General features: G+C 36.6%; 1 protein-coding gene and 1 pseudogene across 1 annotated transcript; both read right to left on the minus strand.

Moving 5' to 3' along the window:
• OR7G79P (olfactory receptor family 7 subfamily G member 79, pseudogene) lies at positions 8,557 to 9,492 on the minus strand (annotated as a pseudogene).
• Positions 19,239 to 20,180, minus strand: OR7G63 (olfactory receptor family 7 subfamily G member 63). Its single transcript, NM_001391176.1, is given in 1 exon segment — positions 19,239 to 20,180. A coding segment is annotated over 1 exon segment (942 nt).
• Positions 20,181 to 24,516: the final 4,336 nt, after the last annotated feature.

Raw genomic sequence — 24,516 nt, forward strand, 5'->3', positions numbered from 1 at the left:
TCACTTCATTGATTTTAATTATCAGAAATTATTCCACTACATTTTTATATTGTAATTTCTCAGTTGCCAAACTGATAGGTGTTATGGTTAATGTCCTTCATCCTATATATGTTTATGAACACACTTATGGTATAAAGCCATGCATGGGGAATATCATCACATTCTAGATGATGTGTGTAGGGCAAGGAGAACAAGAACGGAGGGGGACTCAAAGGGGTGCTTTCTGCTTGCATATTATTTTATTACTTTATCAAAAAGACCTGAAGGTGATATTGCAGAATGTCAACATTTGTTAATTCTGGAATGAGTTGAAGGATGGTCATATGGTTTTTATTTATTATACTATCTCTACTGTTCTTATATAAAATACATGGTAATATTATAAAGAGAAGCAAGTGTAGTAGGAAGGCCACTGGTTAAGTCTCTCTGCATATCCACTTTCTCCACAGCATCCTCACAGCCCAGCTTCAGGGAAAATAATATTACATCTGTACAACAGTATATCAAGAACCAGTAACAGAAATGGAAGGAAAAGCTGACCAAACGCTTTGCCTATGACCACACAAGAATTCAAGTAAATGTCAGGAACATCTAAAACAGTCATCCTGTTTGAGAAAGGGCATATTTATGTTTAGGAAGAAAACAGCTTCCGTCATTTTTTAAGAGAAATTAAAAGACCAGCAGATTGAGAGCTGGCTGGGTACTAGTACACATATACATAGGGACTTGTTAACAAGAAGACAGTTAGGCTGCAGTCCCATGGACCCTTGTTTCTGATCATTTCATGCATGTGCTCTACTCATTTCTTCTCATAGATGAATTTTTAGTAAAGCAGCTGTCTTTATAATTAAAGCATTAACAAAGGGACTTTAAGTTACCTGACTGGCATCACTGTGGAATGATGCTTGACATGTCACCAGGATATTGAAACAAAATAAATGTTTTCAGGAAGGGCAGAAACACTAAGTGAGGCAATGGGCTCCTGTACAAGAAAGATCATCCCTGAATGGAGCCTCAGGTGTTTTTCTACCTTACCAGACAAAGTCTGTTGAACGAGGCTGCTGCAGGCTGACTCTTTACAGTCTCTATATCCCTGAGGGATTAATATCCAAAGTTCCTCATTAAACAAATATTTTTAGTGTTATTCTAGTCCCTGGGCACTGCACATCCTTAAAGACCAAGGTAATAGAAGAGAGGAATACACGCTGGCTAATCCCTGACCTTTTTGTGCCTGGTGTACACCATCCAGTTATCTCCACCTCTTCAGGTTCACCTCAATTTCACCTACCTTGGTAATATGTACACACACACATTTGCTAATAAATTCCAAACTTCCCTTTTTAAAGTTACAAATCTCTATCTAATTAATGATATCTTGGAGCATGATTCTAACTTTAAGTGTGAAAACATGATTCATGTATTGGATATAAAAAACTCTATTTATAAATATATCTAAGATATTATAAAATTCAAACAATTAGAGGTATTTTATTGTTAGAGTCACTGAATATTTCCTGTACCATAATTTCTGTTCTCTACATTTTACACAGAAGATTCTGAAATATCTCTGTGATCAATTGTGATTGTGATCCATATACACAGACCTATTACTCCCCTAAAAGTCCAAAAGACTTTCACAACAATTTTACCCTAGCCACACAGTAGATGAAATGTACATTTTTCTTCACATTGGGAAACTTTGGTTTACATTATTATTCTTCATTTTTAATTGTATTTTGATAAAATACAAAGTCACTAAAGGGAGTCAGTGTGCAATTTTGTTTATTTTCTAGTGGATCTCTTGAGATTTCATCCATACTTTAACAGATGTGGATAATGCTCCATGTTAATATTCACTTAAAAACATTTTTCCTTAAGGACTTCAATATTTTCATGTGTTCATCAGTTTATTTTACTTTTTAACTTTCCCTATTTGAACTTGCTTAATCTATACGTTTCCAGGGCTATTATTTTTTTAAAAACTTATGACAAGATGATGTCATAATGTCTCTCTTCACCATCTTAACTTCATTCACTTGAAACACATGAGAAATAAGTAAAATACAGGAAGATATAGCCGAGCTCAAAAAAAGACGAAATTTTTCATGTACTACAAAAGAACTGAAACGTGAAGTGATAGGTGGGGTGGATCCAAAGGGCTCTGTGAACTTAAATCCATAGTGAGAAGATACTTACCCTTTCAGTTAATAAGGATTGAATGTCTTGGAAGAAGATTAAGTGATTGAAGCCAAGGCCAAAGTGGAACTTCTTTATTTGAGAAAAGTAGCTGAACATATGGTCATGGATGTGACTGGGCCCATGACTATGGACATAGAATTTTTTTTAAAACCCTCCAAAAAACAACTGAACTAATCTAAGTGTTGACTTTATGACTGGTTTTGTGATATTCTCAATGTCACTGAGCAGAATGAGTCAGTAAGCTGAATTCAGGATAAGAGAACTGGTGATTGGTGAGCACAGTGTGAACTTGGTCCACAGGGAGGAGTGAACACATTGATAGAGAGAGAAGGAGAAACTTTCTCATTCAAATGAAATCTGAAAATCAAAATAATAATATGTAGAAATCAAAATAATCCTGAAACAGAAAACCAAGAAAATAAATAATCAGAACACAAGGAGACCAACAGAGCTGAAACAGAACAGAGATGGGAAAAATATTAAGCATGATATCAAAGAGGTGACATTAGACAAATTATATCAACAGCCTACTAACTACAAGGACAGACACACGGTAGCCCTGGTAAGATGGCTTTTGAATAATTCTAAAGTTCTAGTGGCTTCGGTCAAGTTGGTAAACATGGGGATAAGATTTGGCTGAGTTATGGATAAATTTTGATGGTGCAGACAACAGTGTTTTCTGGAAGACTGGACACAGGTTATGAGAGAAAGAAAGGAATCAAGGGTGGAACTTGGTGAAACAAAAATGCTCATCACCAGAAAAATTGGACTTGCCATCAATGAAAGGAAAAATTTTGTGCATATCATGTTTGCAAATTATATCAGGTTTTGATTTTCAAAATATTGAGTTTCAGCTGCCTTTTAGGCAACTATGTGGGAATGCCATGTGATCAGTTGAATATACACTTTTGAAATTCAAGAAAATGTATCTCTATGGAGATGTAAATTTGGGAGTACTGACTGTGTTGATGGCCTATCAACTATGAGTCTGGATGCTATTGCAATGGAGTGATGGTAGCTGGAGAGGAGGACTGAGTACTGATCCAAGAGGCCCTCTGGCTTTGGACTTTGGAGCGATGAAGAAGAGTCCATAAGAGAGAGAGTGTTAGTTGCCATTGAAGTGGAAGTAAATCCAAAATAAATACGATGCTTAAAGATAAAAGAAAGCATTTCAGTAAGTAATGAGTGGGTTAATGTTGCAGATAAATCAATTAAGGGAAAATGGAGAATTAAACAATGACTTAAGATAGAGCACGTTGGTGAGTCTTTAAGAAAAGGTAACCTGAGGGTCTAGGAGCAGGGATTTGACTAGGTTGACCTCAAAAAACAATGAGAGGAGAAGAATTGGGTAGAGTGAGTACAAAAAGCTCTTTTGATAACTTTTCCTATCAAAGGAGCAGAAAATTGAAGGTGTAGCTAGAGCAGGGGACCAAAGAGGGTTTTTTTTTTTTTTGAAGAAACTCAAATATATCGGATTTTATTGGACATGAACTATTCAAAGGGAAATATTGATGATGCAGGAGAGAGAAAGAGGAATTGCCAGAGCTATGTATTTAGGGAAGAGCTTTGTAGTTCTATGCACAGGTGGAAATGTTGTTCTTGATTAGGTAGAGATAAAAGCAAACTTTAGACTGATTAGACCTAACAAACATATACAAAATGCTCCAAACACAATGGCAGAAAATACATTTGTCCCATGTTAACAAACCACATATTAAACAACAAAACAAGCCCCAACAAATTCAATAATATTGAAATCATAAAAAGTATCTTTTCCAGGCACAGTGGAATGAAACCAAAAGTCAACAGCAGAAGGAAATGTGGAAAATTCACAAGTAGGTGGACATTAAAAACATACTCTTAAACAAGAGACGAGTCAAAGAAAAAAATCACAGGGGAAATTATAAAGTACTTTGAGAAATGAAAACAGAAACACATCATAACAAAACTTGTGAGATTCAGTGAAAGCAGTGCTAAGATAGAAGTGTATAGCACTCATTGCATATGTTAAAAAGAAGAAAAATCTCAAAATAAGAATCCAACTTTATACCTCAAGGAACATGCTCATATATAGAAATAGAGGGAGGGAACAAGCCTTGCTACATTCAATTCTGGTTCATTAACTTCTACTCCTTTGCTACATTCTCATGTCCAACAAGATCACAATTTATTTCTTCTGGAAGGAATGGGTATTTTCATTGTGACACACATATACACATACATACACATGCAACAAAATACACACACATATGTCTGTGCATAAAAACAGTTTAAAACAATGCCAAGGGACTCAACAAATTCAAGACTATTCCTGCCTCTGGGAAGTGAAGGAAGAAACAGAGGAAACTGAAAATGGATGTTGTCTCTATACAAACTATTTTGTTACTTTAAGAAGATTAATATGGCAAATGCCAAAATTTATTAATTGTGGAAATAGGTACATGAGTATTTGTCCTGATATTCTGTGTTATTCTGCCTTTTAAAAGATTTCATTGGTTACTAAAGCGATTTTGGTACTGCGGATGTAGTGTATTGTGTTTGTCTAGTTCTCCATCTCATCTGCCAGAGTCCTCATACACAGGTACTAGAGTCAAGACCAATGGTTATCCCTGCAAAAAAATACAAAGAACCAGACATGCAAGGATAAATAAAAGATGGACATCCACCTTCATCATTTGCCCCCAAGTTAAAGAATACTTAAGAGAAGTCTGGAAAACTTCATAAAATTGCGCAAGCGAAGGTTTCTCCTGAGAATGGAAAAAGACCCTAAAACTTTAGGGTCAGCGTAGAAGATTAGCAGATTGATTAGTATTGCTGGAAAGATACAAGAAAACACATCAGATCATAGACAGTTAGGCAGACATTCGATAGATGAATAATATCAAGTCATCAGCAGCACGTTCCCACTCAACCCCAGAAGGACTGATAGACAAATACCTCTCCATATTTGAAGACAGATTACGGAATTTGAGATGTCATGCGTGCCAATCCTAAGGAATAACATTTAGTTCTCCCTTTGATATTGAAGAAGATAAGTGGAAACCCTGTTATCAAGAGACATGGAAACAGAGTGAAGGGCTGTGCTGTTGTGCAAAAGTGACGGTCCCTGTAAGAGGCTCGGGTCTGCTGCCTAGTAACCTGAGCAGGGGTATTGAGTAGGGTGGCCACAGCCAGATTATTTGCAGTCTCTTTGGCCCTTGAGGCTTCAGTATCCATAGTTTCTCATTGGTTTTGCTCATTCTGATCCCAGGGAAGTAGAGACCCTTAAAAGTCAGAGAGAGAAATTAAATTCCCTCATGCTGATAGGCCAAAAATATGCAGTTATCTTCCATCCACCCATTTCTGTTCACACCCATTCCAAATAACTTTCACACAAGGAAAAATTTGCTTCTGTAATTGGATTCAAGTTTTCTTTCCTAAAGTACCTTCAAAGGTATCATTTATAAGAACAATCTAAGGAAGACTGAAAGGATATTTAGGCTCAACATATAGTTTATAATATGGGTAAATATATATTATTTATAAAATTCAAATAGTACTATAGCAAAGCTGCCTTCAAAAGTGTATTCTAAGGACTAGCGCTATGTATGGCTCATTATATTCTGTTTCTACATATCACATTCAGCAGTCTCTAATATATTCTGTATAATCAAAGCAGGCTGTGCCTGGAAGGAGCCATGGCATTTTCCCAGAAAAATGGCAGATTAGGCAGGCTTAAATCTTGTCCTCTCAAAGAAACATTGAAAAGCAAGAAGAAACTGTCTGAACTAACTTCATCGGAACTCCTGAAAACAGTCAAAATTTACAGCAACCATGTGAGTGATTAGTTAAAAAAAGAGCAACTTCAAACTGGTAGAAATGTATTGTGGCATTTTTACTTGTCTTTGTCACCTCCTTCCCTGGCATGGCGGTAGTCTTAGTCTTAAAATGGTCCCAGCCTGCATTCTCAATATGAGATCCTGCTCCATCGATTCAGGGAAAGCAGAGTCGATCTTTTCTCAAATCTTCTGTATGTTTATTCTAATCTGTCTCAGACCTATCTGAAGGACTGACAGAGGCACAAATCTGTTTTGCCTAAAGCAGAATTCAGGCTGGAAAAGCAGGGGGCATTTTTTGAAAATACGCACAAACCAAACTAACAGTCAACATACGCATACGGTAAAATATTAAAGTCAAAACATAAAATAGGCAAGCAAAGATCCAGAGCAAAAACAGGTGAAATTTTCTTCAGGAAGTTAGGACATTTAAAAGCATCCAAATACATGGGAAAGTTCAGAAGGCCACATGAATGCCCACAAGACATATACTCAGAAGAGACCAGAGAAGAGTTAAACTTTCATATTGATTTCTAGGCTCAGTGCAAACCTAGACAAGTGTTGAAAGAGTACTGCAGAACAGATTGAATCTGTAAAGACAGAGAGTGTGTTGTTTCTTTGTTTATGTCACTCTGCTCACTCCAGGCATTCTATCAAAGCACTAGGTAAACCAAGCTAAACAACATAGATTTTAATGACCACAGACAAAAAGAAACACAATGTTTGTGAATATATTTTGGGAAAGTCACTAAACAAATAGACCACTATCACCTTCAACCTCTGAGGACAACCAGAACAGAAAGCTCTCCAGCAACTCCTTTGATTCTCATTTGAGACCTCCACTGTTTTCACTCCCTCACCCACAGAGATGATTCTGACTTGTGGCACTGCTTTTTTTTTTGTCCTTATGAGAAAAGTAACTCTAATCATGCCAAATTCTCTTTTCTCCTCTCTTGTCTTACACTCAACATCTCCTAGTCAAAGGAAAGCAGTTCTGCATAGAACAACCTTATTCATAAACGCATTAAAAAGTTTTGCATCAGAGCCTTAAGACTGCACCCATCCTCTATGACATCAATGATACAATCAATTTTATTCAATTATGTTTCTCTGTGTGGGCTCCACCAGAGATGTGTAAGAAACATGGCAATAAAAGATGACTAAGGACAAAAGTGAAAACTCAGATGCAATCTTATGAATAAACCAATGAAAATGCTAAAAGTATAAAATATGTCAAAAGAAGATTACCAACCTTTGTCTTGCCTATCTAATACCTACTTATTTTGTTGTATTATTCAGACCAGAAAAGGCAATAATATATCAATATAAATATAACAATAAAATGAAAAAATCTAATTGCTGGACCAAGTGGTAAAAATATGGGAGACCAATAGGATTACAAGACTTAAGAATATATAGTGAAGATATGGAATACAATGATAGTAGTTAAATTTTGTTGAATACTTAGTGGTGCTAGGCAATGTCTTAAGCGTTTGCAGTGCTTATGCGGGTGTACTGCCCAGCAGGAGTTTCACTCCATATGATCAGCCTAAAGCTCTCATAGTAATCATTTGCTCCACATCAAGAACCAGATTAGGTAGGTGGCATATGATCCTATTCCCAGTGATGAGATTAAAGGTGATGTCTTATGGGTGATGCCATGGAAATGTCTACTATAAATAGATCTTCTATTAAGGGTAGGCTCAGGGAAGAGCAGTCAGTTTTCTGTCTCCAGGGATCATGTCTAGATATGATTGATGCCTGCATCTATTGCAGATATCTATGTTCTTGAGGGGAATCAGACCTAGCTGAAGCCACTTCATGCAAGAATGAATGAATCCCTACTCTCCAACTCCTGTACATTCCCTACCTTTCAGGTCCTTGTAATGAAAGTGAAATATCCTTATTGTTTGAGCCTATTAGAGTCAGTATTCCTTTCTCTCAATGGAAACTAAGGTGACCTCACTGATCAAAGTCAAATACACAATCATTTCAAACCATTGAGATAACCTAATCATGGCGATTTTACAAATGATGAAACTGAGTGTTGTGGATGCTTATGCCCTGCATATGTACAATTTACTTCTTACCAGTCTCAGGAATTACTGAATTAAGGTAGGAGAGATCAGCCACCATGTCTCATAGTAGGCTTAATGCTTAGGTGCAAGTCACTTGGTGCTATTTATGGGATCAGGCAGAATCTAGTCTCTGGTATGACCACAGTCCTGTTTAAATCCTTTCACAAACTTATTTACCTTCTTTCACTTCCCTTGTGCTGAGAACATTCCCCCCCCAAAATTACTCTACCAAAATCTTCTGCCTCAATTCAGCTTCTATGAACCCTGACCAAAGAAACTTATCTTAGAGAATGGAAATCATTTGTTAAACATCAAAAAGATAGACAAAGAGCAAGCCAAGTTTTACTCCCAGTTAAAGTGCACTTAGCCACCATGATATCTGTTCATTTACGAAGAACTTGGTGATGGAGGAGCCAGGCATTCTGGCTCATTCTAGTGAACTGAACCCAAATCAGATGACACGATCACAGAAAATAAAGTATCCTGCGAATGAGTTTCCTCAAGGCTCCCTTCATGTCTGTGTTCCATATGCTGTGAATGAAGGGACTCTTCATGGGAGTGACCACAGTGTACATCATTGAAAGCACTGCAGTCTTCCTGGAAGAGTTTGTCAATGCAGTACTAATGCACACTCCAAAAACTGTCTCATAGAACAAAGTAGTAACTGAGAAGTGAGACCCACAGGTGAAAAAAGCTTTATATTTACTGTCTGATGATGACATTCTCAAAATAGAAGAAAGGATTTGAATATATGAGGAAATGATTCCAGAACCGCAAACACCAGCAAATATGCTAGCCACAAAATACATCAAGATGTTATTGATGAGGGTATCAGAACAGTAAGCTTGATGAGCTGAATAACTTCACAGAAGAAGAGGAGAATTTCCAAATCAGTGCAGAAGGGACAGTTGCAACGCCGTCAGACTGTTGAGCAGGGCGTCCACAATGCTAACAAACAGTGAGACCAGAATCAGTAGGCAACAGAGTTGGGGGTTCATGATAACTGTGTACCTCAGGGGGTCACAAATGGCCACAGAGCAATCATAGGCCATTACTACAAGGAGAAAATTTTCTTAAAGAACAAAAGTCAGGACAAAGCAGATCTGGCTGATGCAGCCTGCATAAGTAATGCTCTGATTCTGTGCTTGGATGTTCACCAGGTCTTTGGGATCGTGGTTGTGCTTAAACTTATGTCAATAAAGCACAGACTGGACAGAAAGAAATACATGGGTGCATGGAGGAGATAGTCAGACGTGAGATCTAAGACAATGAGCAGATTTTCCAGTATGGTGACCATGTACATGGACTGGAACAGGCTAAAGAGGATGTTGTCAGTTCCGGATCCTCTGTCATCTCGTGAGGAGAAATTCTGAAACATTTGTTTTGTTTCTGGATTCCATGTTGTTGATCAATCTGATGGAAAAGATGTGGTCCCTCGACCAGGAGCAAGAGTATCATTAGAGGCAAACACCATCTGGGAAAGGGAAGGAGTCAAATGGAAGGATGTCTTCTATATGCATGTAATTTTGTTATTTTGAAACAAAAACCTCAAGGTAATAAAGCAACGTGTCGACAGTTCTTAATTCTGGAAATGGTTAAGGAATGATAATTTTAAATATTACACTCTCTATGATGCTCTGATTCTTTAAACCATTTTTTAATTTTATTAGGAGAAACAGTTCGTCTAGGGAGGCAGGTAATGACTCTATATGGATGTGTAGCTCCTTGCCCAGAGACCTCACAGCCTGGCAACAGATATAACACAAATGTGTGTTAAAAACCCAGAATTGGAAGGTACAGTGAAACTGACCAAGCCTCCTCCCTAAGACCACTATAAGAATTAAGTACATGCCAGTGAATTTTATAACAATATCCATGTTTACAAGTGAGGATATTCCTGCTGAGAAGGAAAATGTTCTTTGCCATCATACAGAGAGTAGGAGACAATCAGAATAAGGGTTGCTTGAGAATTGGAGGAAAGTTACAAGGGAACATGTCAAGAAGATGGAAGACAGGCAGGAGGCAAACGGATGTCTTGGCTCTAATCATCTGATGCAAGCACTCTCCTCACAGTTTCCCCTGGATAAACTTGTGGTAAAACACCTGTCTTCATTCCCAAACATTAACTAAGGAACATTAGGTTACCCAGATGACACTGTGAAATGATGCTAGAAATCTCTCCTAGATATTAAGTGATAGAGACTGAAGCTCTATCCTTAAGAGGAGGAGAGGGACTGAGTGAAGCACCAGGCTCCTGGGCAAGAGGGAGAAGCTCTTGGAGGAGACTCAGGTGTGTTGTTTCTTTACTGGGAAAAGGCTGTTGAGTGAGGTCGTCACAGACAGACTATTAGTAGTCCCTGTGTTCTTGGAGGATCAATATTCAAAGCTCCTCATTAGTCAATTTTAGTGTCATTCTGATCCCAGTTCTGTGTAAATCCTTAAAGACCAACACCATAGAATGGCAGGATTCAGGATCGTACATTCCCTGATGCTACAAGGCCAAGTGTTCACCATTCAGTTCTTCACCTTCTTCTGTTCACAACTATTTCACAGACCTTGCAAATGTGGACCCACTATGCTTCTCTGAGTGGATTTCAGCATTATTTTTTTAGGTACAACCAATAGCACATCTATGTAATCAATGCTATCAGGAATCCTGGTTATAATTGTAGGTGTGATATATATATGTGTGTGTGTGTGTGTGTGTGTGTAATTCAGCTATAAGAAGGAATGAAATTCTAGCACGTGCTACAACATGAAGGAACTTTGAAAACATTATGCTGAGTGAAATAAGGCAGACAAAAAATATATATTGCATGATTTCAGTTATAAGGTACCTAGATTAGATAAGGTCGTAAGGACCAAAAGTAGAATGGTGGTTACGAGAGGAGAGGGAGAGAAGGATTGATTTTTGGGAGTGATGGAATATATTGACAGTTTCTTATGTCTGTACTTAGTAATAAATCACATTGATATTGATGGGCTTAGCAAGGCCACATTTGGAAATATTTCACGAGAGGTTTATTTGCCCTGCTTTATCCTTCTTGTTACATTGAACGAACAATTCTGAAATTTCATTCTTGAGTCAATTATTTTAGTGGCTTATTTTTAAAGTTCTTGAATTTCTGTCTTTACATTTTGGGTTGTGCTTATTCTCCTAAGAAATGTGTAACTCCTCTGAGGTCACAAAAATATTTTTGTATATTGTCTTCTGAATTACTTAATCACTTTGACTTTTGTGTTTAAAGCTTTCATACATTGAAATGATTTCTCTTTGTTGGTTTTGGCTCTAGAAAGTCAAATATTATTTATCAGTTTCAACTCCTTTTTTTTGAGAGATATTTTTATTGTGGTAAAATATAAATAACATAAAATTTACAATTTCATCCATTTTAAGTGTGCAGTTCCCTGGGGTTAAGAGCATTCACAATATTGTGTGACCATCACCACTATCAATTTTCTGATCTTCATCATCCCAAGCAGAAACTCTGCACCCATGAAACAATATCTCCCAATTTCCTTCTTTTCTCAGAGCTTTCAGAAGGAACTCAACGTTTTGACTTCAGCCCAATGGGGCTGATTTCATAATTTTGACCTCAAAGACTGCAAGAGAGTGCATTCACATTGTTTTAAGCTACTAAGCTTGTGGTAATGTGTTACAGCAACAATAGGAAACTAATACAGGACACAAGTTCCAATTCAGGTTGATGATAAAAAAAAATGTCTTCTGGATGTCTCTTTGTAAAGATTATGTCTGCTTTGCAAAGAAATCCAAAGAAAGGCAGACATATTTCTGTCTCTGGTTATTGTGTCTGAAATATCTCTGCACTGCTGCAGACAGTGGTGACTATCAAGGGAGGATATTTGTAGGAAGAAGCCAACACATGACAGAATGAAATGCAGCCCTGTGGTTCTGTGCCTGGGCCTACCCAATCTCTAAGCCATTGTTAAGAAAGATGATAATTGCTTTTTCACTTAATCCTATTGGCATTGAGATTTTTGCATTGTTACAGCTGAAGGCATGTATTCTCACTTGGCTGCTTTGAAATTTCCTAATTTCTTAAAGAAATTTTCCCATGTGTTTCTATGAGCATTAGCGGTTCTATTTTGTTTATAATGTTTTTTGACATTAATCTTTTACCATAGGCATATGTGGGCTGTTAGTTTGGTTATCATGTTTTCAAACAATCCCCAGTGCTTTTCTTGACTGAGTTCTGATTTACAAATAACAGAGATGAATGCCTTGTCTCAGTTCTTCAGGTTGCTCCCAGACAGGTTAGAACAGACATACAGAAGGATTTGAGAAAACCTATGGTCATTGCAGCATTATACACAATAGCCAAGACATGGAAGCAAATTAGGTGCCCATCAAGGGACCAATGGATAAAGAAGATGTGGTATTTATACATGGTGGACTACTACTCAGCCATAAGAAATAAAGGAGATCAGATTGGTGGTTACCATAGGGGAAGGGGGAGGGAGGAGGGAAAAGGGGTGATTAGGCTCACATGTGAGGGGATGGACTATAATTAGTTTTCGGGTGGTGAGCAAGATGTAATGTAAACAGAATTCAAAATATGATGTACATTCAAAATAAATTAATTAATTAATTAAAAAAGGAGAGACACTATAAAATTTTAAAAAAGAATGATTTGAGAAAATATCTATTATGCTTTCTCTGAATCCATGGACCAGTGTCTTACACTGAGAACACCGGCTGTGACCATTTTAAGACCAAGACTACTGCTATGCCAGGGAGGGAGTGGGGCAAGGGCAAGTAAAAATGCCATAAAACTTTTCTACTAGTTTAAAGTTGCTTTTTCCTTGATTCAACACTCACCTTGTTGCTGTAAATTTTTACACTTTTTGGGAGTTTTAAGTTAGTTCTGACAGCTCTTCTTGTTTTTCAACGTTTCTTTGAGAAGACAAGAGTGTCTAGATGCCTAATCTGTCATTTTGCTATTCTGCTGGAAAAATGCCATTGACTCTTTCATGTACAGTCCAATTAGATTATAGAGATTATATTAGAAACTGTTGAATGGAATATGTAGAAAAATAATGCAATGAGCCATACAGAGAGTTAGCCCTTAGAATATGCTTTTTAGGGTGTATTTGCTATATTATCATTTGCCTTTCATAAGTAAGACATATGTATATATTATATACATACACATATGATAAACTCTATTTTTGAACCTAAATGTCCTTTCAGTCTTGATTAGATTGCTATTATAATGGATGTATTTGAATATACGTTAGGAAAGAAGACTAATATCCAATTGCAGAAAGAATTTTTTTCCTTGTGTGAAAGGTATTTGAGGAGAATGTGAACAAAAATATGTGGATGGAAAAGAATTGCATATTTTTGGCATGTCAGGATGAAAGATTTAGGCAGTTTAAAGTTCTTCCTTCTCTGAGCTTTTAAGGGTTTTCTTTGCTCTCAGATCAGAATGATAGCAAATGTTTGACTAATGAGAAACTTTGGATATTGAATCCCAATGGCCACAGAGAGTGCAAATAGTCTGCCTGTGGCCACCCTACTGAAAAGCCCTGCTCAGGTCACTAGGCAGCACACCTGGGCCTCTTCACAGGGACCATCAGTACAAACACCCAGCCTTCACTCTGTTTCCATGCTCCCTGAGAACAGGACTTACATTTCTCTCCTTTAATATCAAAGGGAGAAGTGAATGTTATTTCATAGAGTTGGTACCCAGTCCTCTGAAGTTCCCTAGTCTGTTTTTCAAATCGGGAAAGATGTTTGTCTATGAGTACATCCGGGGTTGAGTGGGAATATGCTGAAGATGACTTGATTTTATTCATCTGTGAAGTGTCTACCTAATTGTTCATCATCTGACATGTTTTCTTGTACCTTTGCAACAATGCTAATCAATCTGCTAACCTTCTAATCTGATCCTAAAGTTCTAGGGTGTTTTCCATCCTCAGGAGAAAGCTTCTCTTGCACAATTTTGAGCAATTTTCTAGAATTCTCTGAAGTATTCCTTAATTACTGTGAAGGGAATTACGGTGGATAATCCCCTTATATTTATCCTTCCATGTCTGGTTCTTTATGTTCCTTTGGAGGGATGAACATTGGTCTTGACCATGGTATCTGTCAATGTGTGTGTGTTCATGTGTGTTTGCAATGCAAATGCCCATTACTTTAAGAAAATATAAATTTGATGTTGTAAGACAGGGGAACACAGTAAAGGAGGGGGAGTTAATGAACCAGAATGAAATGTATCAAGGCTTTCTCCCTCTGCTTTTATGCATGAGTAAGAATTACAGCGGAAGTTTTAGTACATGAATTATTTCCTGAAACTTGCAGTTACCATACCAGGATTGTTCTTTCTTTTTCTCCTCTTCTTTCATCTTGTCCCACCCTCACTTTCCTCTCTATAATGACTCCTGCCAATTTGTCCAGTTATGTTAATGCCATGAACAAATCACTATACGTGATATTAAGAAGTCTTGTATGTCAAGTACCATGCTAAGTGATATTGCCTATTTATTTCTCATCTTTGGAATATCCCCATAAGTTTTCATGGTGCAAACACACACAAACACACACATATGTACATAATCACATATGCACACCCACTCACATGCATGTGTTTGTGTAAAGACAGTTTAAAACAATGCCAAGGGACCAATGAATTAAAAATTTTGGTTGCCTCTGGGTATGGAAGGACAAGAATGGAGGAAAATTAAAGTTAATACTTTCTATATACAAACTAGTTTGTTACTTTAGAAAGAGAACTATTATGGCAAATGTCAAAATTTCTTCATTCTGGAAACAAGCACATGAATAATTGTCCTGATATTCTGTATTTTAAAATATTTCGTAGATGACTAAAGAGATATTGGTACTGGGGATGTGTCTAAGGGGTTTGCTTAGTCCTCCATCTCTTGAGCAAGAGTCCTCACAGAAAGGTACCAAAGTTAAGATAAATGATTATCCCTACAAAGGAACGTAAAGAACAAGACATGGAAGGATAAATATAAGATGGCCATTCACATTAATCCTCTGCCCAGAAGTTAAGGTATATTTGAGGGAATTCTAGAACATTTCACAAAATCATGCAAGAGAAGTTTCTGTTGAGAATGGAAAAAGATCCTAGAACTTTAGGATCAGAGTAGAAGATTAGCAGATTGATTAAGTATTGTTGCAAAGGTACAAGAAAACATGTCAGATGATAGAAAATTAGGCAGACACTTCACAGATCAGTAAAATCAAGTCATTGTCAACATGTTTCCACTTAATCTCAGATGGACTAGTAGACAAACACGTCTCTCTATTTGAAAAACAGACTGGGGAACTTCAGATGACTGGGAGCTAAACTTAAGGAAGGACATTCAGTTCTCTGATATTGAAGGAATTAAATGGAAGATCTGTTCTCAGCGAGTGTGGAAACATAAAGTGAAGGGCTGGGCTGTTGTGCAAATGTGATGGAACGTGGGAAGAGGCTCGGGCTGTGCTGCCTGGTGACCTGAGCAGAGTTATTCAGTAAGGTGGCCACAGGCAGATTATTTGCAGTCTCTGTGGTCTTTGCAGTTCAATATCCAAAGTTTCTCATTAGTGAAACTCGTTTCATATCATTCTGATCCCAGGGCAATAAACACTGTTAAAAGCTCAGAGAAAGCAGAACTTAAAACCAGCTAATATATTCATCCTTGGATGCCAAAAGTATTCAGGTCTCTTCCACAGACCTAGTTTTGCTCACACTCATTTCAAGTGCCTTTCACACATGGACAAGATTTCCTTCTGGAATTGAAATCTCCTTTTCTTTCCTAAGGTAAATTCAAGGACACTCTTTATATTAACAATCTAAGGAAGACTGAAATGACATTTAGACTGAAAAATATAGTTTCTTTTATGGAGCTATATATCTTACTTGTGAAATTATAAAAAATATACCGTAAAAAGCATATTCTAAGGGCTAACTCTGTGTATGGTTCATTGCATTCTGTTTCGACATATTATATTCAGCAGTTTCTAATACTTTCTCTTTAATCAAAATGGATGGCACATGAAAAAGTTTATTGCATTTTGCCAGTAAAATGGAAAACCGGCAGATTAGGTAGCTTGAAGCTCTTGTCATCTCAAAGAAATGTTGAAAAACAAGCGTAAACTGACAGAAATAACTTTGTCAGAACTCCCAAAAATAGTCAAAATTTACAGGAACCAAGTGAATGCTGAATCAAGAAAAAAGCAGCTTCTTAACAGGCAGAAAAGTTTTTTGGCACTTTTACTTGCCCTTGTTTCACTCCTTCCCTGAAATGGCAGTAGTCTTAGCCTTACAAATGTCACAGCTTGTGTTCTCAATATGAGATCCTGGTCTATGGATTCAGAGAAAACAGAGTAGATCTTTTCTCAAATAATTCTGTATGTCTGTTCTAACCTGTCTGGGGCTACCTCGTGGACTGATAAAAGTCACTCATCTCTGTGTTTCCTAATTCAGAAGACAGGCTGGAAAAGCAGTGGGCCCTGTTCAAAAATATTGCAAAGGAACCTAGCAGCCCACGTAAGCCTATGGCAAAAGATTAAAGTGAAAACATTAAATAAACCAGCTAAGTCTCAGAACAAAAACAGGAAATTTTCTTAAGGAAATAGGACATTCAAAAGCAGCCAAGTATATGGGAAAATTTAGAAAGCTACATGTATGCCCATGGCAAGAAATATTTTCAGAAAAGACCAGAGAGGATCTAAAACTTTCCTGTTGATCAGTGCAAATGTGGATCTGTGTTGAAAGAGTATTGCAGTACAAATCCAATCTGTAAAGACTGAGAGAGGTGTGCCATTTGTTTATGTGTTTGTGTCACTCATGCTATTCAAAGAGACATATCAAAGTACAGGCAGAACAAATCTAAAGAAATAGATTTCAATGACCACATACAATAAGAATTTCAGTCTTTTCAAATATATTTTGGGAAATTTGCTAAAGAAATATACTAATAAAACCTTCAACAATTTTTTTAGGGTAAAACTCAGGGGGATATTCTGATATACAGCACTACCACATTATAATGTTGAGTCTAAGAAGTAGAAAGAAAAAAGGGTGAAGGAAAGTGTGGAGAACCTAAGGGACGTATGGGACGCCATCAACTGAAAAAATGTATGCATTATGGGAGTCCCAGAAGGAGAAGAGAAAGAGGAAGAGATGGAAAGAATATCTGAAGGAGAAATGGTCAAGGGGCTGGCCCCGTGGCCGAGTGGTTAAGTTCGCGCGCTCCGCTGCAGGCGGCCCAGTGTTTCATTGGTTCGAATCCTGGGCGCGGACATGACACTGCTCATCAAACCACGCTGAGGCAGCGTCCCACATACCACAACTAGAAGGACCCACAACGAAGAATATACAACTATGTACCGGGGGGGCTTTGGGGAGAAAAAGGAAAAAATAAAAAAAAATCTTTAAAAAAAAAAAAAAAAAAAAAAAAAAAAAAGAAATGGTCAAAACTTCCCAATATGGTTAAAGACATGAACTTACAAAACTAATAAGCTCACTGAACTCCAAGGAGGGTAAATAAAAGACACTAACATTGAGACACATTATCATCAAGTTGACAAAGCCAAAGCAAAGAGAAAATCTTAAAAGGAACTCATCACATACAAGAACGTAAGAGAAAGTCAACTGCACATACAAGAGAACCTCAATAAGATTAGCAAACAATTTCTCATCAGTATTACAAAGGCCAGAGTATAATGAGATGACACATTTAAAGTGCTAAAAGAAAAACGAATTCAACCAAGAATATTATAGCTGCCAAAATTTTCCTTCCAAAGATGAGGAGGAAATAAAATATTCCCAGATAAACAGATGTGACGGAATTCATTACCACTAAGCCTGCTCTATGAAAATATCTAAGGGATTTCTTCAGGTTGAAAAGAAGAGACACTAAACAGTAATTCAATGCTGTGTGAAAAAATGAAGATTTCTGGAAAAGATAAAGGTGTAGGAAAATAAAATAGCTGGTGTTTTATTTTTGGTTTACAACTCTCCTTTTCATTTCCTGCTGGATTTAAAAAACAAATGTAAAAATTTTTAATCTATGCTATTGGCAACAATGTATAAATATATAATTTGTGACAGAATCAACATAAAGGAGACTAGACAGAACCAGATAAGATCAGAGGTTCTGCATGCAATTGAAGTAAAAGTGATATGAATTCAAACTAGATTGTTATAAATTTGGCATTTTAAATTTAATATCTATGATAACCACAAAGAAAATTATCTGGATATATTTAAAAAGGGCAATAAAAATTAAATCCAAAATGTTCACAACAAAAATCAAGTAGACAGAATATAAGGCAGTAATGTAGGAAATGAAGAAAAAAGAACAAGTATTAGACATACAGAAAATATTTTTTTGAACTGAAGGATAAAGTATCTCTTTATCAATAAGTAAGGTAAGTAGATTAACTTCTCCAATCAAGAAGCAGAGACGGGAAGAGAGAAAGATATGACATGAATATAAGATATTTACAAGAGACTCACTATAGATTCCTAAACACAAATAGATTATAAATGAAAGGATGGAAAATATGCTCCAGCCAAATAATTACCAAAAGAGATCTAATATCAGAAAAATAGATTTCAATTAAAAGCTATTAAAATAAACAAAAAGAATAGATACAATATAGGTAGGTAGACAGATAGATAGATAGGTAGTAGATAGAGAGGCAGATAGAGATAAAAGGGTGCATAATCAAGATGATATAACAATTATAAACACATATACACCAAACAACAGAACCTCAAAATACCACAAACATGACAAAAGTGAAGTGAGAAATACATATTGCTACAATAATACTTAGAGACTTCAGTGCAAAACTTTGCAGGTTGGATAGTACCTCTGGAGTGATCAAAAAGAGACAGAGAACTTGCAAAATGGTATGCATGAACAAAACCTAGCAGACATGTATAAACACTCCATTTAACAATGGCAGAAGATGCATTCTTCTCTAGTGCACATGGATCATTCTCCAGGATAGATCATATGTCAGGTCACAAAGCAAGTCTCAATAAATTTAAAAAGATTGAAATCATACAGTGTATTTTCTGAGTATAATATTATGAAGCTGGAAATCAATAAGAGAAGGACAATTGGACAGTATAGAAATGGGTGGGAATTAAACAGCACACTACTGAAAAAAAACCGGTATTTTACCAATGAGTTTTCTCAAGGCTTTTTTCATGTCTCTGTTCCTCAGGCTATAGATGAAGGGGTTCAGCATTTGAGGGACAGCAGTGTACATCACTGAAGCCATTGCAGTATTTATGGAAAACTTAGTAAGAGCTGAATTAATGTACACTCCCAAACCTGTCCCATAAAACAAGCATACAACTGAGAGATGAGAACCACAAGTGGAAAAAGTTTTACACTTTCCAGCCACTGATGGCATTCTCAAAACAGAGGAGAATATTTGAGCGTAAGAGAAAATGATTCCACACACAGGAATACCACCAAATATGCTAGTAGCAAAGTATATCACAATGTTATTGATGAGGGTATCAGAACATGCAAGTTTTATGACCTGAACAACTTCACAAAAAAATAGTGGTATTTCCAGGTTTGTGCAGAAGGTCAGCTGCAATACCATCAGACTGTGGAGGAGGGCATCCACAATGCTTATGAATAGTGAGAGTAGAATCAGCAGTCCACAGAAGCGGGAGTTCATGATGACCATGTACTTCAGTGGATGACAAATGGCCACGTAGCGATCATAGGCCATGACTGCAAGAAGACAATTTTCCAAACCAACAGAAACCAGAACAAAGCAGGACTGGGTGAGGCAGCCTATATAAGCGATGCTTTGGTTATGTGCTTGGATGTTCACTAGCATCTTTGGGATTGTGGTTGTGCTTAAACAGATGTCACTAAAGGACAGATTGGAAAGAAAGAAGTACATGGGTGTGTGGAGGTGAGAGTCAGAGATGACAGCCAGGATGATCAGCAGGTTTCCTAAGATGGTGACCAGGTACACGGACAGGAAAAGGCAGAAAATAAGGGGCTGCAGTTCTGGATCATCTGTCAATCCCAGGAGAATGAATTCTGAAACATTTGCTTCATTTTTGTGTCCCATGTTGTTGATGAATCTGATGGAAAAATGAGGTCAAAAGAAAATAAAATGAATCGTTCCTGGATAAGCAGCAGAAGCATCAATTGGGAACTTGTTAGAAATGAATAATGGTGGTACCACTACAGACACTGCTGATAAACTTTGGTTTGCGGACTGGGGTGAGCAATTTGAGTTTTAAGGAGCTCTCCAGAAGAATTTGATACACGCTAAAATTCAAGAAACAGTACTTAAAATAAAGAAGAAAACACTGCGTATTGTGAAACAAAGAGAATATTGAAATCGTTTCCTCTGCTAATTTCTTTCCCATCATCATCTCTCACTGTTCCTTTCCATCCACTTTATTGGCCCTTAACTTTGATCACTAACTCTATTTTTCACCTTGTGCCAAGTGTTGAGATTGAAAAAAGAGTAAGGCATGATGTTTCCTTCAGAACTATTTCTTGCCTCAAACAAAAACAAGGATGAGGATGAAGGTATGCAATCTTTCTTGCAGACTATGGTCCAAAAACTTTTGCATGACTCAGAATCATATGACAGGCTTGTTAAATTACAGATGAGCTAGATCATATAATCACCCCATTTTTCCATAGGGAAATTCAGTTAAGGTGAGGTTACATCATGGACACAAAGTACACAGTTCATGGTAAAGACTGGGTCTGAGATCAGATCATCTGACTGCAGAATCGACTAATTATCTGTCCACTTGACTAATTCACTTGACTAATCTCTGTTAATAACTCTGGACATTACAGAATTAGCATTCCTGAACCATCACTCAGATTTCAGAATTATTCTTTAAAATTTTAGTAATTCATCCTGAACAATGCCCCCATTTTTTTCACTTTCCTACAGGATATGCCCACCTCTATCCATGAAGTATTGTGCACCAGATCCTGCCATCCATCTGAGTATATGCACTATACCTAAGCAAAGATTAGAAAATGTTGCCTATAAACAAGAAGTTCCTAAGAGTCTTCTGTGGAAACTCCACTTACCTGAATTTGAAATGGATTCTAATACAAGCTGGAAAACTATGTCAATGAGATTCTCTGTCTCATCTGAAGGGAATTTCTTCCCTTTAGGTGACAGAAGGCACACCATTTTTTTTAAAAAAAAGAAACAACTAAAGATGGAAAGAATAAAATGTATAGCTCCTAAGAAAACAGAAGAAAATAACTTCAATTTTTGGTCCTTGGAAGACAGAGACTAACAAGATAAGAGAGACTTATATGATACTTAAAAGACATATGATGAAATCTATAACAATTAGCATGATTCAAATAATAAAAATAATCAGATTTATGAATCAACACAAATTATGGAATCCTACAAGAGAAAAATTTTGTATGACAAAAGTTTACAGCATGAGAAAATTTTAAAGATTTTTTAACCCTATGTAGACACATTGATATCCATCATTGATTTTTTAAGTGAAACAAGATAAACGGTTAACAGTGAAGAGCTTGGTACCATCAGTCAAATTTATCAAATTCATACATTTTACTATTCTTATTGTAGCTGTTTTTATTGCAGTAAATCATACAGGTATCTGTGAAAACCCCACATCATGTATTTGCACAACCTTGACTCTTTTCCTTCCCCAGAGAAACCACTGCATAAATTTCACATACATTATTCCTCTGCAACTTTTACAATAATTAGTCTTATTGGCCCACAACAATTGCACTATTTTGCATGTTTAAAGTTTTGTATAAACCGAACCATACTGTAAACACTATAATTTGTATTCTTCTATAATTTATTTTTTGACAAATGTTGATGTATTTAGGTCCACTTCATGAATTTTAATTAACAGAGAGTATTCCACTATATTATTACATCATGCTTTATTTTTCCGTTGTCTAACTGAGAGGTATTATCGTTAATGCTTTTTACTCTATAGATGTTCATGAATATACATACAATATAAGGTCGTACATGGGGGATACCATGAAATTATAGCTGATGTTTTCTCGAGGAAGTAAAGAACAATAACTAAGGTGAATACAAACTAAGTGCCTTCTGCAGGCATATTGGTTTTTTTTTTTAATTTTATTAGAAAGACCTAAAGCTGATATAGCAGAATATGAATATTTGTTAATTTTGGAAAGAGCTGAAGAGTGGTTGTTATGTTTTTTTTAAATTATAGTATCTCTGCTTTTCTTATATAAAATACATGGTACTATGAAGGCAGCTGGCTGACTCTCTGGCTTCACTTTCTCTCCAGCATTCTCACAGCTCAGCTACAGGGGTAATTCAAACACTCTTCTGTACAATGGTGTATCAAGAACCAGAAATGAAAATTAAATGAAAAGCTGTCAAACCCTTTCCACATGACCAGACAAGAATTCAAGTCAATGCCAGAAAGTTTTATGACAATCGTCCTGTTTGAGAAGGGGCAGATTTCTGCTCAGGATGATAATGCATCCTTCCTTTTTTTTAATAGAAATGCACATTGAGAACTGGCTGAGTATTGGTACACACATGCATGGGAATTTCTCAACAAGAAGACAGTTGAACTGCAGTTCCATAGACACTTGATTCTGATCATTTCACACATGTGCTGCCCTCATTACTTCCCATAGGCAAATTTGTAGTAAAACACCTGTCCTCATTACCAAGATATTAACTAAGGGGATTTAAGTCACCTGGATGGCATCACTGTGGAATAATGCTTGACATGTCACCAGGGTATTGAAGAAAGAAAATAAATCTTCAGGAAGAGCTGAGAGACCAAGTGAAACAATGGGCTTCTGACCAAGAAAGATCACCACTGGATGGATCCTCATGTCTGCTTCTTCCTGACCAGGAAAAGGCTATTGAATGAGGTTGTCACAGGCTGACTCTTTACAGTCACTATATCCCTGGAGGTTCAATATCCAAAGCTCCTCATTAGTCAAATGTTTTAGTTATTCTGATCCCTGGGCACTGAAAATCCTTAAAGACCAAGACTATAGAACAGAGGAAATCATGATGGCCAATCTCTGACTCAGTTAGGTGAGGTAAATATCATCCAGATCACTCTACCCGTTTATGTTCAACTGCATTTCACATACCATTCGCACATGTACACACACTTCTTTTGTAATGAGCTCCAGAATACTTTTTTAAAGTTACAAAAAAAGCATCTTTATCTAATTAATGATATCTTGGATCTTGACTCCAATTTTAAGTGTGAAGACATAGTTCATGAATTGGGTATAAATAATATGTTAATAAATATAGCCAAGATATTGTAAAATTTAAACACTTAGAGGTATTCCATTTTTAGAGTCACTGAATGTTTCCTATACCTTAACTTCTGTTTTCTATATTTAGCACAGAATAATCTAAAATATCTGTGCTCAATTGTGATTGTGATCAATATACACAGACTTTGTACTCCCCTCTAAGACTTTCATAACCAGTTGCCCCTATTCCACAAAATAGATTGAATGTACACTTTTCTTCTCTTTCGGATGACTTGAGTTGCATTTTGACTTTTCATTTTTAATTGCATTGTGGTAGAAAAACAATGTTACTGAAAGACAGTACTATGCAATTTCTCCACTGTGTAGTAGATGTCATGAGATTTCATCCATAATTTAATAGATGTAGGTGATGCTCCTTGTTAATATTTACATAAAAACCTTTTCAAGGACTTCAATATTCCCATGTGTTCCTCAATTCATTTTACATTTTAACTGTTTCTATATTAATCTTCATAGTCTCTATTTTTCTAGATATATAATTTGAAAATAAACTTATGACAAGATGGCATAGTAATGTCGCCCTTCACCATCTTAACTTCACTCACTTCAAATATATGAGAAGTAAATAAAATACACAAAGACATCAACTCAAGAAAGGATAAAGTTTTCCATGTACCACAAAAGAACTGAAACATAATGTTGTAGGTGGGCTGGAGCCAAGTTGCTTCATAGATTTGAATCCATAGGTGAGAAGATACTTGCTCTTTCAGTTAATGAGGATCAAATGTCCTACAATAATATTGAGTGCTTGAAGCCAAGGGCAGAAATGGAACTTTATTTGAGAAAAAAGGTGAACATAGAGTTATGAACATAGAGTTATGACTGGGTCCATGACTGTGGACATAGAATATCAAAAAAAAAAAAAAACTTCCAAGGAGGAAGTCAACTAATCTAATAGTTGACCTTATGCCTGGATTTGTGATATTCTTGATGTCACTGAACAGAATCAGCCAGTGACCTGAATTCAGGACTAGAGAACTGGTGATTGGTGAGCATAGTTGTGAACTTGGTCAAGGAAGAGTGAGCACATTGATAGAAAGAGAGAGAAGGTGAAACTTTCTCATTCAAATGAAATCTGCAAATCAAAA

Source organism: Equus caballus, chromosome 7 (genome assembly GCF_041296265.1).
Source record: "Equus caballus isolate H_3958 breed thoroughbred chromosome 7, TB-T2T, whole genome shotgun sequence".
NCBI classification, from domain to species: domain Eukaryota; kingdom Metazoa; phylum Chordata; class Mammalia; order Perissodactyla; family Equidae; genus Equus; species Equus caballus.